Source organism: Octopus bimaculoides, chromosome 11 (assembly GCF_001194135.2).
Source record: "Octopus bimaculoides isolate UCB-OBI-ISO-001 chromosome 11, ASM119413v2, whole genome shotgun sequence".
Classification (NCBI taxonomy): domain Eukaryota; kingdom Metazoa; phylum Mollusca; class Cephalopoda; order Octopoda; family Octopodidae; genus Octopus; species Octopus bimaculoides.
In genome coordinates, this window is record NC_068991.1 from 6,254,176 (window position 1) to 6,268,344 (window position 14,169).

The 14,169-nt window shown below is 36.3% G+C and overlaps 1 protein-coding gene across 1 annotated transcript in view; it reads right to left on the bottom strand.

The window, feature by feature from the left end:
• LOC106877177 (cap-specific mRNA (nucleoside-2'-O-)-methyltransferase 1) overlaps positions 1-14,169 on the bottom strand; it is a 23,090-nt gene that overhangs the window by 2,584 nt on the left and 6,337 nt on the right. Inside the window, exons 5-24 of the mRNA XM_014926010.2 lie at positions 13,882-13,975; positions 13,299-13,504; positions 12,302-12,460; positions 12,100-12,192; positions 11,138-11,209; positions 10,471-10,565; positions 10,031-10,103; positions 9,713-9,905; positions 9,169-9,278; positions 7,843-7,939; positions 6,844-6,976; positions 6,130-6,306; positions 4,809-4,865; positions 3,956-4,013; positions 3,745-3,813; positions 3,398-3,529; positions 2,315-2,446; positions 1,844-1,935; positions 861-977; positions 24-136 (exon numbers count right to left, since the gene is read on the bottom strand). Coding sequence (XP_014781496.1) covers positions 24-136; positions 861-977; positions 1,844-1,935; positions 2,315-2,446; positions 3,398-3,529; positions 3,745-3,813; positions 3,956-4,013; positions 4,809-4,865; positions 6,130-6,306; positions 6,844-6,976; positions 7,843-7,939; positions 9,169-9,278; positions 9,713-9,905; positions 10,031-10,103; positions 10,471-10,565; positions 11,138-11,209; positions 12,100-12,192; positions 12,302-12,460; positions 13,299-13,504; positions 13,882-13,975 — 2,272 coding nt within the window. The remainder of the gene's footprint in view (positions 1-23; positions 137-860; positions 978-1,843; positions 1,936-2,314; positions 2,447-3,397; positions 3,530-3,744; positions 3,814-3,955; positions 4,014-4,808; positions 4,866-6,129; positions 6,307-6,843; positions 6,977-7,842; positions 7,940-9,168; positions 9,279-9,712; positions 9,906-10,030; positions 10,104-10,470; positions 10,566-11,137; positions 11,210-12,099; positions 12,193-12,301; positions 12,461-13,298; positions 13,505-13,881; positions 13,976-14,169) is intronic.

Below are 14,169 nucleotides of genomic sequence, written 5' to 3' on the forward strand. Positions count from 1 at the left end.
CAGAGGTATCCGTGTATATATACCTTTGGTAATTTTTACAAAGTGAACTCCAGACGGTAGGAAATAATGCTTTTTCTCTTTACAGTAACAAAGACGTCTGAAGCGCGATTGACCTTTTACTAACTTCATTTCCAACCTGTGAAAGAAAAAAAAAAAAACACAATAAAAATATTTAGATGCAGTGTCCTGACAGTTGATAACTCACCTTAATCCTTTTGTTACCGTATTTCTATTAGAATATATTGTTCTTGTTTAAACTAATTTTGAAAATAACAAAGAAGTTAATAAAATAACTTTGTCATTTGTTAAGTTGATTTTGGGTGTGGAAATTAACATTAAATTTTGATGGAAGTTTTCAACTTAGATCACTTTAAAAAAGGAAAAGTGTATAAAAGAACCAAAGGTAGTTTCATGTAGGTTGGTATCAAATGGATTAAAGATGAGATTTAAGTTCAAAAATATATAATTTTACAAAAATAATTATTAGTGATAGAAGCAATATTAATACCAAAAGGCAATCTTTAAATCCAACTTAATGTGGATGTTTTATTAGACCATCAAATACTGCATTATTTACCTTGAGGGAACTTCTCATATGGATGCATGGTGCATAAAAGCACACACATATATATCACTGGCAGACGAGAATCATCTGCTACAGGCACTGGAAATGCCAGATCACATTATTTTGACATGCCTCGTCTCCTCAGTGGCAGCTGTTTCATAGCAACACACAGCCAAATCTCACTGCCTCTCTTTATTTATTTCAAAGAATTAAATGGTTCCACAAATGCAAATAATACCATTCCTAATAGGAACCATATTGAAAGAGTTTCAACATAAAACAAAACCACACTAACCTGTCAAATATTTTGTGAATCTCTTCCATTCTGTATATTTCAGGCACACTAATTGGAGCTAAATCAGAACGAGTTGTCTTCGTAATAGCCTTTACAAATTTCTTTAGCCTTTCAATTCTGAAAATATTAATAATAAATAATATTTTTTTAGTTAAAAAAATGTAAAGATTTTGCTTTCCTTCATTCAGATTCCAAATGAAATATAAATTTTACTGTGGCACATTAGCTTCCATAGATACAACCAGGGCAAATGTCTTCTACTATACTATGACCAAAGCCTTGAGAGTGAAAGGAAACTAAAAGAAGCCCATCACGTGTGTGTCTAATTGTGTGCATGCATGCATGCATGTGTGTGTGTGTGTGTGTGTGTGTGATGTGTATGTTCGTTTTTGTGCTTGTTCCCTGTTGCCACTTGACAACCGGTGTTGGTTTGCTTATCTCCCCGGAACTTAGCAGTTTGGCAAAAGAACTGATAGATAAGTACCAGACTTTAAAAAAAACATGTACTGAGGTCAATCTGTTTCGCTAAAACCCATCAAAGCAGTCCAATGACTGCTAAAAGATACATGAAAACAAGTAAAAAACACATAACAAAATAAATAACAGTTCTATATTTTAGGGAATGAAGAATCCTTTAAATTATTTACATTGGACGGATATGTGTCTTCATCTTGTCTGTCGTTACCACTATGTTTCGTCTGATTTACTCTCCGGCCTTCATCAGGTGTCATGATAGAATTTTGAACCCAGGAATAAGAACCCAGGGTTGGGTTCAAAATTCCACCAGGACACCTGATGAAGGCTGGAGAGTAAATCAGCCGAAACGTTATGGTCACGACAGACAAGATGAGGACACATGTCCATCCAATGTAAATAATGTAAAAAATAACAATCAATATTTTCTAAAACCAGTGAAATCAAACGAATTTCTCTTTGCTTTAAAACAACAACACTATTTACCAAAATAAATAGGAGCAACTTACCTTTCATTGAAATGTAGTTTCTGTACATTGTCACCACAGAGAAAATAGGCATCTAAAACATGGACTGTCATTTGTTTTTTCTGTCCCTTTCCCTAAGTGTAACAAAAAAAAAAATCATTAGAAAATGTTATTTTCAAACAACAACAACAACCACAACCATCACCACCATTTAATGTCCTATTTCCCATGCTGGACGTCTTGATAGGAACTGGCAAAGCCAGGGGCTGCACCAGGTTCCATTTGTCTGTTTTGGCTTGCCATTTTGGTGAGACCATTATCTGCCACGACTGTGATTTTACTTGGTTTGATGGGTCTTTTTTTCACACACGACATAAGCCAAAAATCTTGGTCATTGCCTGCGTGAGGGCCAACGCTAAAAAAAAACTCATGGTCTCAAAATTAGAAAAAAATTTGATCATGAAAGGATTAAAGAGATTAACCATCCAAAGTAAGATGTTGTATGTTACTCACTTCTCCTTGGAATTCCTGGACTATCTCAGCTTCTAATAAAGTCTCTGAAGGTAATTCAATATGAATTTGTTTATCTTCAATCTTACACCAATTGCTGCTTTGATTACCATTCCAAAAACAAACATGTCCCCTCTGAAAAAAAAAAAAGAAAGGAAAATGGCATTAGTTATAATCCAACAAAATATGTATTTAGTTACATCACGTGATCACGGTATCAGCCAGTAAACATCACTGGTCACAATGTACTTTGCATCGTTTTTGCTTTCAAATGAGGCCATCCCACTGTCTAGGCAAGCAGGAGGGTAGTCTGTCACAGGGTGACCCATTTACAGCTGAGTAGACTGGAGCAATGTGAAATGAAGAGTTTTGCTTAAGAACACAAAGTGCTACCAGTCAGGGAATCAAAATGAATGACTTTACATAAATCCACTGTAAGATTTTAACTCTTTTTAGCATTCAAACCAACCATATTAAGCCTGTACATTCCACCAGTTTTATGTTAAACTGGCCAGATCTGACCACTTGCACCTACCCTACAATATCATTCAAAAAAAAAAAATAATCACATCATCAAAATCTGAAAGCTAATAGATAATGCATAATTAATACAAAACAATGTGAATGAATAAGCATTATATCGTTGCCAGTGCTGCCTGACTTGCTCCCATGCCGGTGGCACATAAAAAGCACCATTCGAGTGTGGTCATTGCCAGTGCCACCTGACTGACTCCCATGCCGGTGGCACGTAAAAAGCACCATTTGAACGTGGTTGATGCCAGTACCACTTAAATGGCCCTCGTGCAAGTGGCACGTAAAAAGCACCCGCTACGCTCTCGGAGTGGTTGGCATTAGGAAGGGCATCCAGCTGTAGAAACCTTGCCAGATCAGACTGGAGCCTGCTGCAGCCTCCTGGCTTCCCAGACCCCGGTCGAACCATCCAACCCATGCCAGCATGGAAAGCGGACGTTAAACGACGGTGATATATTTGACAGAGTAATCTGAACACTAAAGGGTTAAATTATTGTCAGAAAACTATGAGGAGAGATATTATAACAAAGAAAACAGTACAGAAATAAAACTTACCCCAAGTCCTAAAATAAAATAACGATTTTCACTTCCAGTTACAAAACATCGATAATCATATAAGCTTTTTACAGTTTTCAGTTTAGCAGGAGTTAAATCTTCATATGTCAGATGATACATGTTACAATCTTCCTGTAATTAAAAGAAGGCACTATATATTAATTACAATTTCATATTTTGCCTTTGTTTAAATATTTTTCATTCATTAGTCCTCATTAGCAAAAATGCTGCTCTTTCGATCAACATTCCAACACCTTAAGCAATCTCTCTCTCTATCTCACTGATATTTACTTCAAGGAAAGTAAAAAAAAAAACAGTAAAATTAAGTTCCTTTAACTCCTCCCTACCTCCATCAGCTTTGAAAATATAATGCTTGGGTTTCCTTTTGCCGGGGCAACTCTCACATTATCAGGAATCTACAATAATAATAAAAATAGAATAATAAGAAGAGGAGGAGGGGTGGTGACGATGACAAAGATGATAGTGGTGGGAAAATGAGCAAAGAGAGACAGAGAAAAGAAGGAGGTACTATGAAATAATTAGCCAAAGCACAATTACCTTCCACAGTTGCAAACACTGCTTTCTGATATCTTTCTGAGAATACTCATGACGATTGCTAAAATAGTGGAACAAAAGAAGAAATTAAATTGTGCAAGAATTAATCGAAAACAAGGAATTTCTTTCAAACAGTTTTCATATTCAATTCTCCATATGACTAATTTATAGATTGGATGATGAAGATAATTTAAATATTCACATAAATTCTTACAAATGCCACCCCTTCTTCATGTTGGTCGTGTTGTCTTTTTCAGTATTGTTTGCTATTATTACTTAAGCATCTTCACTCTCTGTGGAACATAGGCCATCTTGACTATTGATTGTCTTTTTTGCTTTTGTTCAGTTGGATCCCTACTTTTCAGTTCTGTCGGGCGAAATGCTTAGCAGTATTTCGTCTGCCGCTATGTTCTGAGTTCAAATTCCACCGAGGTTGACTTTGCCTTTCATCCTTTCAGGGTCGATTAAATAAGTACCAGTTACGCACTGGGGTCGATATAATCGACTTAATCTGTTTATCTGTCCTTGTTTGTCCCATCTGTGTGTAGCCCCTTATGGGCAGTAAAGAAATAAGAAGTTTGCTTCCTAACCACATGGTTTCAGGTTCAATCCCCACTGTATGGCACCTTGGATAAGTGTCTTATATTATAGCTTCAGGCTGACCCAAACCTTGTGAATGGATTTGGTAGATGGAAACTAAAAGTGTGTGTGTGTGTGTGTGTGTGTGTGTGTGCGTGTGTGTATGTATAAGTTGGAATATGGCAAAGGCAGTGACTCGACAATAAAATTCCACAACCCTATAACTTCTAACTTGTACAGATGCAGTTAGAAAACAGTTTCAATTCTAAGAACTTACGTGTCTAAGGCAAAAGAATGGATTTTCCTTAGATTATTAATTTGTTTCTTTGCCAAACTGAAAAAAAAAAATACAAAAAAGAAAATCATTTAAAAAATTATTAAATACCAATTCAAGTGCTGAAGAAATATTACAACAAAAATCAATAAATTTGAAAAATGTTTTATATAATTATCATAAAGCACAAAAATATACATTGCTTTTCTTAACTCATTAATATTTAAACTGGCCATATCTGGCCCAAATATTCTACCAGTTTTATGTTGAAACCAGCCAGATCAAGCCTTTCGCGCCTACCTTACAATGTTATTCTAAAAGTAAACAATCACATAATTGAAATCCCAAAGCTGTGACATAATCCACGATTATTTCAAAGCAATCTGAGTAATCTGAATGCTAAAGGGTTAATCTCTGTAAAAGTTTTGTGCACTGAACTTGTATGTTTTGATTAATTTTAATTATGTTTTAATTAATTATGCTGCATGAGAGGAAACCAATATTTACAGTCACATGTAGTATTGTCTCAGGGAGTAAAAGTGCAACACTAAAAATGGTAGTGCCATGCTTAGAAGGACTTCTCCGTAAAATTCTCTGACAGAAAATTTGTCTTTTATGTTTCTTTTACCTGTTTCATTCATTGAGCTGTGGCCATGCTGGGATACTGCTTTGAAGGGTTTTAGTTAGAACCGGTACTTATGTTTTTTTTTTTTTAAGTCTGGTACTTATTCTATCAGTCTCTTTTGCTAAAGAGCTAAGTTAGAGGGATGTAAACAAACCAACACCAGTTGTCAACATGTGGTAGTAGTGACAAACACACACACACACACATGGCACTCCGTCGGTTACGACAACGAGGGTTCCAGTTGATCCGATCAACGAAACAGCCTGCTAGTGAAATTAACGTGCAAGTGGCTGAGCACTCCACAGACATGTGTACCCTTAACATAGTTCTTGGGGAGATTCAGCGTGACACAGAGTGTGACAAGGCTGGCTCTTTGAAATACAGGTATAACAGAAACAGGAAGAAAGAGCGAGAGAGAAAGTTGTGGTGAAAGACTACAGCAGGGTTCGCCACCACCACCTGCCGGAGCCTCGTGGAACTTTAGGTGTTTTTGCTCAATAAACACTCACAATGCTCGGTCTGGAAATCGAAACCGCGATCCTACAACCGCGAGTCCGCTGCCCTAACCACTGGGCCATTGCGCCTCCACTACACACACATACATACATAATACAAAAACAAACTAGTTTTATAACTTATTTTTATAAAGGCAAAAACAAAAACTACAAGACAACAGAGTAACAAAACGTTTCTACTTACAGATCATTAGAACTTCTGATATATTCATAGAATCTACCATCCAGAAGTGTCTCTAGAGGTACAATATCATTGATATCACATTCATCGTCATCCATTTGCAACAATTCCAGATTAATTTCATGCAAGTATTGTTTTATTGGCTCTGCATCTGTACGCAATGCCTTACAGATGATATACCTATAAAACGGAAAATATCACATGACAGTTATTTATTCAAACAAGATGCCTTCAATTTATAAAGACAGCTGATCTACAAATGAAAAAAAAAGAGTTTGAAAATTAACAAAGAGTAAACACAGGTTTACCCACTGTTACCAGTCAGGTAGCACTGGCATCGACCACACTCGAATGGTGCTTTTTATGTGCCACTGGCATGGGACCAGTCAGGCGGCACTGGCAATGGCCACGCTTGAACGGTACTTTTTACGTGTCACCGGCATGGGTGCTAGTCAGGCGGTACTGGCATCAGCCATGATAATGATTTCACTTGACTCAACAGGTCTCCACAAGTACAGTTTATTGCCCAGTGATTGAAGGGTACTCTTAAATGGGCTGGTTATGCTGCACTAGCATAGGCCACGGTTATGGTCTCACTTGGCTTGCCAGGTCTTCTCATGCACAGCATATTTCCAAAGGAGTAACATATTTTCAAAAATAGCTAAGTAGGGAAGTCAAAAGAAAAATATGATTAAAGAAAAGAAAATCAGAAAATACCGTTCAGAGTTTGCAGGACGGCTGGTAACTGGCTTGAAAATTGCAATTTGATGGAAAGCCCGATACATTAAGTAGACCAGACCAACGCTGAATGGTGTGAAGATATCGAATAATTTACACACAAAATGGCCATCTAAAACAAACAAAACAAAACAATAGTGGAAAGGAGGTAATTTTAATCGAAAAACTAAACAGAGATTTCTTCAAAGGTTTTGTTTTCATGATGTAATAGTAACATCCTGTGCCATATGTAAGTATTGGTTTGCATCATCATCATCATTTAACATCCGTTGTCCATGCTGTCATGGGTTGGATGGCTTGACCAGGACTGGTAAGCTGAAAGGCTGCACCAGACTCCAGTCTGATTTGGCAGGTTTTCTACGGATGGATGCCTTTCCTAATGCTAACCACTCCAAGAGTGTAATGGGTGCTTTTATGTGCCACTGGCACGGGTGCCATTTGTGTGACACCGGTATCTGCCATGGCTGCAATTTTGCTTGGCTTGTTGGGTCTTCTTCACAAGCACGACATACTGCCAAAGGTCTAGGTCGTTGCCTCTGTGAGACCTAACACTCAAAAGGAACTTCTAGGCTTGTACCAAAATTTGAAACCAATATTTATCTGATATTCTAGAAGATACAATTTGTTTTGTAGATCTTTCTTTTTACCCAGTCAGGCCTAATTAGGGGGATAATGACCGTGCAACCGGTTGTATTGGGTTGCATGTTACAAGCAGCACTACAGAACAAACTGACATCAGCACTCAATAGACAAGAACAACTACCACCCTGAACCCAAGACTTTGTTTCTGATGTGAATGAAACAGGGTTTTATTAATTGTACATCCCTTGTGAGACAAGGTACTTAAATTCGTTGAAAAACAGATCCTACCTATGCAGCTATGATTCAGCTAGACTGACATATTACAATTTGGAGGGGTGCTTCTGTCTATGGGAAAATAGCCAACAAAATCACTTATATGAAAAAAGGATGTCTTACCGTCTCTTAATACTAACAAGGCTGTGAGAAATTGGCACAAATAAAGTTGTTTAGATAAAATCTCCTGTATATTCTCTTGTCCTTCCACAGAGAATCCCTGAAAAATATAACGAGAGTCTGTTATTTAACTGAGAATATTTAGTATAATTAATAAGAAAATATATGCATTAATTTTATGAATGAGAATAATATTAAGATAAATTATGTCACTTTCAAAGATAAGTGTTAACACATAAAATTATAGATATTAGCTTGTAAACACTGGGTTAAAAATCCTTTGGATAGAAAAAAACTTAAAGGCTATTTACATACAAGGGTTCAAATTCCTCAAACAGCCCTCAATTTTTTTCTATCGAAAGGGGTTTTAAACCCAATATCTACATGTTATTATTGCTTTATCTATGTCTGGTTCAATCATTAAAAACAAATTATATCACATTCCCTCAAAGTTTCTAACTTCTTATGAGGTAAAGAACATAAAATTACATTTTAAACTTGTCATTATTATATTTGTTTGAAAATATTGCACTGTACCCTTGAGCAAGGTATTTAATTGTAAGGGCCTCCACCTCCATACATATGAATATGAAAATATTTTAAAAGCTGGTATTCTTACAATTTTAGTGATTTTTAAAAAAAAAGACAAGATAAATACTAAACCATATATTAATATTGTAAGCAGAAATCTCTGGAGACGTTTGTTTTAGCAATTAATATTCCTCAAAGCAGATTGCTTTTTGTTGATATTTTCATACACATCCAATAATTTACATTTCTCTACTAAACTATTCTGAGTAATTTTCTCTGTTTATATTGAAAATTTAATGCTGCCAAAACCAAGGATAAACTTGCATAAAACCGATTCTCAAAAATCAGTTCTGTAGACTGTTCCAAATTAAGGTAGTAACCTGATAACTGAATAAACATTTACAAAAGACAAGTATAACATCAAGATGCTTTTATTTTTAACTGGCACTCCATCAGGTAAAGACAATAAGTGTTCCAGTTGATCTGGCTCATGAAATGAATGTGCAAGTGACTGAGTACTCCACAGACACACATACCCTTAATGTAGTTCTGAGAGAGATTCAGCGTGACACAGGCTGTGACAAGGCTGACCTCTTGAAATAACAGGTGCTATTTATTTTTGCCAAACTAAGTGGAATGGAACAATGTAAAATAAAGTACCTGGATCAAGGGTACAATGCACTGCTGGGAATTGAACTCATGGCTTTATGATCAAAAGCCAAGTACCCAAACCACTAAACCACACACCTCCACAAGATATATCTAACATCAAATTCCATCTCAAAACATGATACTCACTCCATCCGCCATCACAAAATGTACACCTTTGCTTTCTGTATTCTCTTTCACAAATTTTTCAAAAGCTTTTTGGTTTTCTGTTTTGTATATATCTCCCGTACCGTCAGCACCTAAAAGAAGAGAATTGATGAAGAATGTGTTTATGCTTATTATTAGCATCATCATCATCAATAACAATGCCACACAAGAGGTTCGAAGAAACATTGATATAATTGATGTAATGACGAACAAGTGACACAGTCTATCAAGGTTATCTTAGAAGAGGGATCACTTGAAATGAAATAAATATATTATTACATACACTAAGAACGTTAGGGGTTGTGAATCCAACCCTCTAAGGGATTTTACATTAGTCAAACTGGTGTCCTCATCTTGATTGTTGTTTTCACTACATTTCAGCTATTGTATGCTTTGGCCCATGGCACGGCAGCTGAGAGAACAGACATTAAATGTTGATGATGATGACGATGATGATGATCAGAATAAAGAAAAATTGTTATAGATAAAACAGATAGTAAATAGATTCCTATCAAACGAAACTCACCATAATGTGGTTCAAACATCTCACTGGGACCAGCAAAAAATTCTTCAAGTTTAAAATCATTGCATTCCCGCAAAGTTAAGCCAAACCCCTTTGCATCCCCTTTTCGTCTCCACAAAACATATTCACTGAAGCCACCAGGCCCAGCACAAATATCAGCAAAATAGAGCAAACTGTTTGAAGAAACCAATGGTTGCTGTGAATGGAAGAGAAAGAACAGACACGGAGATGGAATTATTTAGACACAGCAGTGACAAGATGTAGAGTGAAGGGGTAACATAAAAAGAACAAAAAGTGAAATTATTGGAAAATTCATCTTACCCCAGTTTTAGATTTTGGTTGAGTTAACATGAAGTCACAAACAGCATCGATGTTGGACATCTTCATAGCTGCCCTGGAATATTAAACATGATCATATTATATGTGATATACTGGAAAATTCTTCAATAAAATTCAATACTGTATATTTAGTTAATTCAAAACAATGTGAATAAATAAGCTTTACATTTGACAGATTAATATGAATGATAAATGGTTAAGCCTTAAGAAGCTAATCTAAGAAGCATGTATTTAGAAGATTCAAGATTCATTCTTTCTCTCAAATCAGAAGGTTTTTATTCACTTTTGTCTCTGATATTCAAAAGGTTTCCCTCATGCCTGATATTCAATACTTTAAGTATTGATCAGACTAATTGAAAAGATATTCCAACCGAAGAAAATTATTCCACAGACTAACTTAAATCTGAGTTCATGTTTCTTACCTATTTTGAAAAATAACACCTCGTATTGTTTCGTAAGGGTTAGATCTTGAGCGAGCTTTACGCATCTCTTCACTTTCCAGTTCATCAAAAATGTTCTGACAAAATAAATAAATATAAATAAATGAACAAAAACCATCATTAGAACATATATAAAAAATTAGAGAACAGAAGTGAAACATGGGTCCTGAATGCAAAAGACATGCAAAGACTAGAGAGGAATGACGCTAGTATGGTCTGCTGGATGTGCAATGTCAGTATAGAAGTGTGATGGAGCGCTAGTGTATTGAGAGAAAAGTTGGGCATAAGAAGAATTAGATGCAGCAGTGTGCAAGAGAGAGGAGAATATACTGGTTTGGTCATGTGATGCAGATGGATGTGAAGAGTTGCATACAAAAGTGCCAATCATTTAAAATGGAAGGAACTTGTGGAAGAGGAAGGCCCAGGAGTATCCTCACTTGTACTGGTGGCACAAAAAAAAAGCACCAGATACACACTGTAAAGTGGCTGGTGCTTGGAAAGGCATCCAACCAGAGAAACCATGCCAAAGTAGGCACTGGAGCAAAAAAGGATAATAGAATAAGTATCAGGCTTAACAAATAAAGTACAGGGTGCCTCAGCATGACTGTGGTCCAATGACTGAAACAAGTAAACGGTAAAAGGCACTTACTTTAGAATCCAGGATTCCACTCAACAATTCACTTGAAACAAAATTCAATTCATCATCTATAATTGTCTTTTTCTGCAAATAAAATTAATAGTGATTAGTCTTTTATGCATGGACTTGTTGAATAAAATAGCAGAGATCCTTGTCTCCACAATGAATATTTTTCACTTAGAAAATATGAATAGGCGTAGGAGTGGCTGTGTGGTAAGTAGCTTGCTTACCAACCACATGGTTCCAGGTTCAGTCTCACTGCGTGGCACCTTGGGCAAGTGTCTTCTACTATAGCCTCGGGCCAACCAAAGCCTTGTGAGTGGATTTAGTAGATGAAAACTGAAAGAAGCCCATCGTATATATGTATATATGTGTGTGTGTGTGTGTGTGTGTGTGTGTTTGTGTGTGTGTGTTTGTCCCCCAACCTCGCTTGACAACCGATGGTGGTGTGTTTATGTCCCCGTAACTTAGCGGTTCAGCAAAAGAGACCAATAGAATAAGTACTAGGCTTACAAAGAATAAGTCCTGGGGTCGATTTGCTCGACTAAAGGTGGTGCTCCAGCATGGTTGCAGTCAATATGGCTGAAACAAGTAAAAGAGAGTTTCCTTTAAGAATCTATTTTCCAAGCATCCTTCCTTTATTATCTGTATTCTTCAAATGATCGATTTCTTGACATCAAACCTGATGCTAGTAATTGCTCATATTTGCTGCCAAGGTTGACTCCCCAAAACGTTTTCTTTTCCCAAGGTACTCACAAGGTGAAGGTTGGTGCTTGGGCTTTCTTCCATAAAATGCTGATTAACCCATAGCTGGGGTCCTGACAGGTGTTACTACTGCCGATCAGAGAAGACCCTGGAACATTAGTGACTGCTCTTCAAAACCATGGAAGTCCTGACCCAGGACCCCACGACTGGATTAGTTTAAAGTCTTACCCAGGACATTTTCGAAGCAATACTAGTACATTAAAACTTACTTTTCCAGTTGCTTTCCATGTCCGAAGTTCTTCTAACAATGGCATAGGATCTGTACAAGGTTTCATCCAGTCAACAGTCTCGATTACAGAAATCTTTAAGGGCAAAAAAAATAGTTAATAGTTAACTCTAATATTAGAGGCATATCTTTTCTTGCTAAAATTCTGTTTTGTTCTTTTTTTTAAATTAATGACAAACTGTTACCTCTTCTTCATTTGGATCCCATTTCATTTCGGTTTTCAAAAATGCTTTTGGATAAAGACCAAAACCACGTCGGCCTCTCTGCTTAGATGCTTCTACAATTTCAACACGACCTTGGGCATTTTTACCAAGACCTTTACCATCTTGGTAACCCATTTTAGCCTGTCAATGCAAAGAAGAGAGAGTGAGAAAATATCAATAAAATCACAAACAATATTGCAGGTAGATAATAATATTATAACACTATTACAGCCAGAATCATAAATGAAAATATCTGAAAAATTATATCGTAAGGAAATGTGAATGATTCATGGTATACTCTATTTTTCTTTTAGACTTAAGAACTAGTTAAAAATTTTAGGTAGAAATTCACTGCAAAGATACATAATTCATCAAGCAATGAGAAATGACTGGATTGCCAAATTTGTGTAAAAACTGAACTCAGAGCCACAAGCAGTTATGAAACCTTGCTCATCTAATTCACTGACAATGTTGATGGCCATGATGATGATGATGATGGTGGTGGTAGTGGTGGTGGTGGTGGTGGTGGTGGTGATGATGATGATGATGATGGTGATGGTGGTGATGATGATGGTGGTGGTGGTGGTGGTGATGATGATGATGATGATGATGATGGTGGTGGTGGTGGTGGTGGTGATGATGGTGGTGGTGGTGGTGGTGCTGCTGCTGCCGTTGTCACCACCATCGTCATGATACAGCAGTGATATTTTAAATTCTTAAAGTAGTTTACACAAAAACATCTTGGCTGATTCATCACAAAATTATAGTTAGAAGTGGTCAAGTAATGGTATCTGTAACAGGAGGGAAGCATCCATAATTTACAATGTTGAAAATGGTTATAAAACTGAATCAGTTGTAGTGAAAAATAGAGACTTTTTCTCATTCCTTCATTCTGCAATTTTAAAGAGGTACAAATGTGTACTGTCTCTATGAAAATACAAAATATTATCAATTCAACACAGTAAAGGGTTCTGCTTACCATAATTTTTAAACTGGTTTCACTGTAGGAAGCATTTTGTGCATGCTGGAATTGGTTGGCAGTTTGTTCTTTCTGTGAATCTTCTGATTGTTTTGCAGAAAAGGAACCAGAAAATAGTTCCGGCTTCCCTTCATCATTGCTGTCACTGAATGTTGTGCTCTCGTGGCCAGATAACAATGCTTGTGGCTCAGGTTCACTATCGGAGTCTGAAGAAGGCATTTAATAAAAAAGAGAAACCTTTCATTGAAAAACACAATTAGATATTTCAAGTCATAAATTCTTCAGTTCTTTCCACATTTGTATGAACAATAATTAATGACTTTAACCAAATATTTAAACCCAATTCATACCCTGCCATGTTAGGAATAATGAAGAGACACATCCGATAATGTTGTCAGTGATGCATAAAAGAAAAAGAGGAATACCTTTGATTACAAATCTGTTTGATCAGAATTGACTGGCCAACCAACCAGCCAGCCGACCAACAAAGTAATTAGAGGTTTTATAGTGACACCAGCTGTAGAGAGTAAAATATACTTATGATACGCAATTGATTAGGATTTTATGAAAATTACTGACTGACCTTTTACTTCTGAATTTAAATCCAATATGCCATGCTTTTTGAATCCTCCATAGGAATTCATTTGACTGTAACTGAGATTTCTGTTTTGTTTTTTCTAAAGAAATAGAAAATTGATTATTTAGAATTTCCAATTTCTAGTGAGATAAAAATAACAAAGTGTAAGATAAGACATACTTCAACTTCTAAAATTGTAAAAGAAAGAAAGAAAGAAATGCTTTAACAAACACTGAAAGATAAGTGACAGGCTATGCCAGTGATGGGTAAAATGAGGCCCACAGGACATTTTTG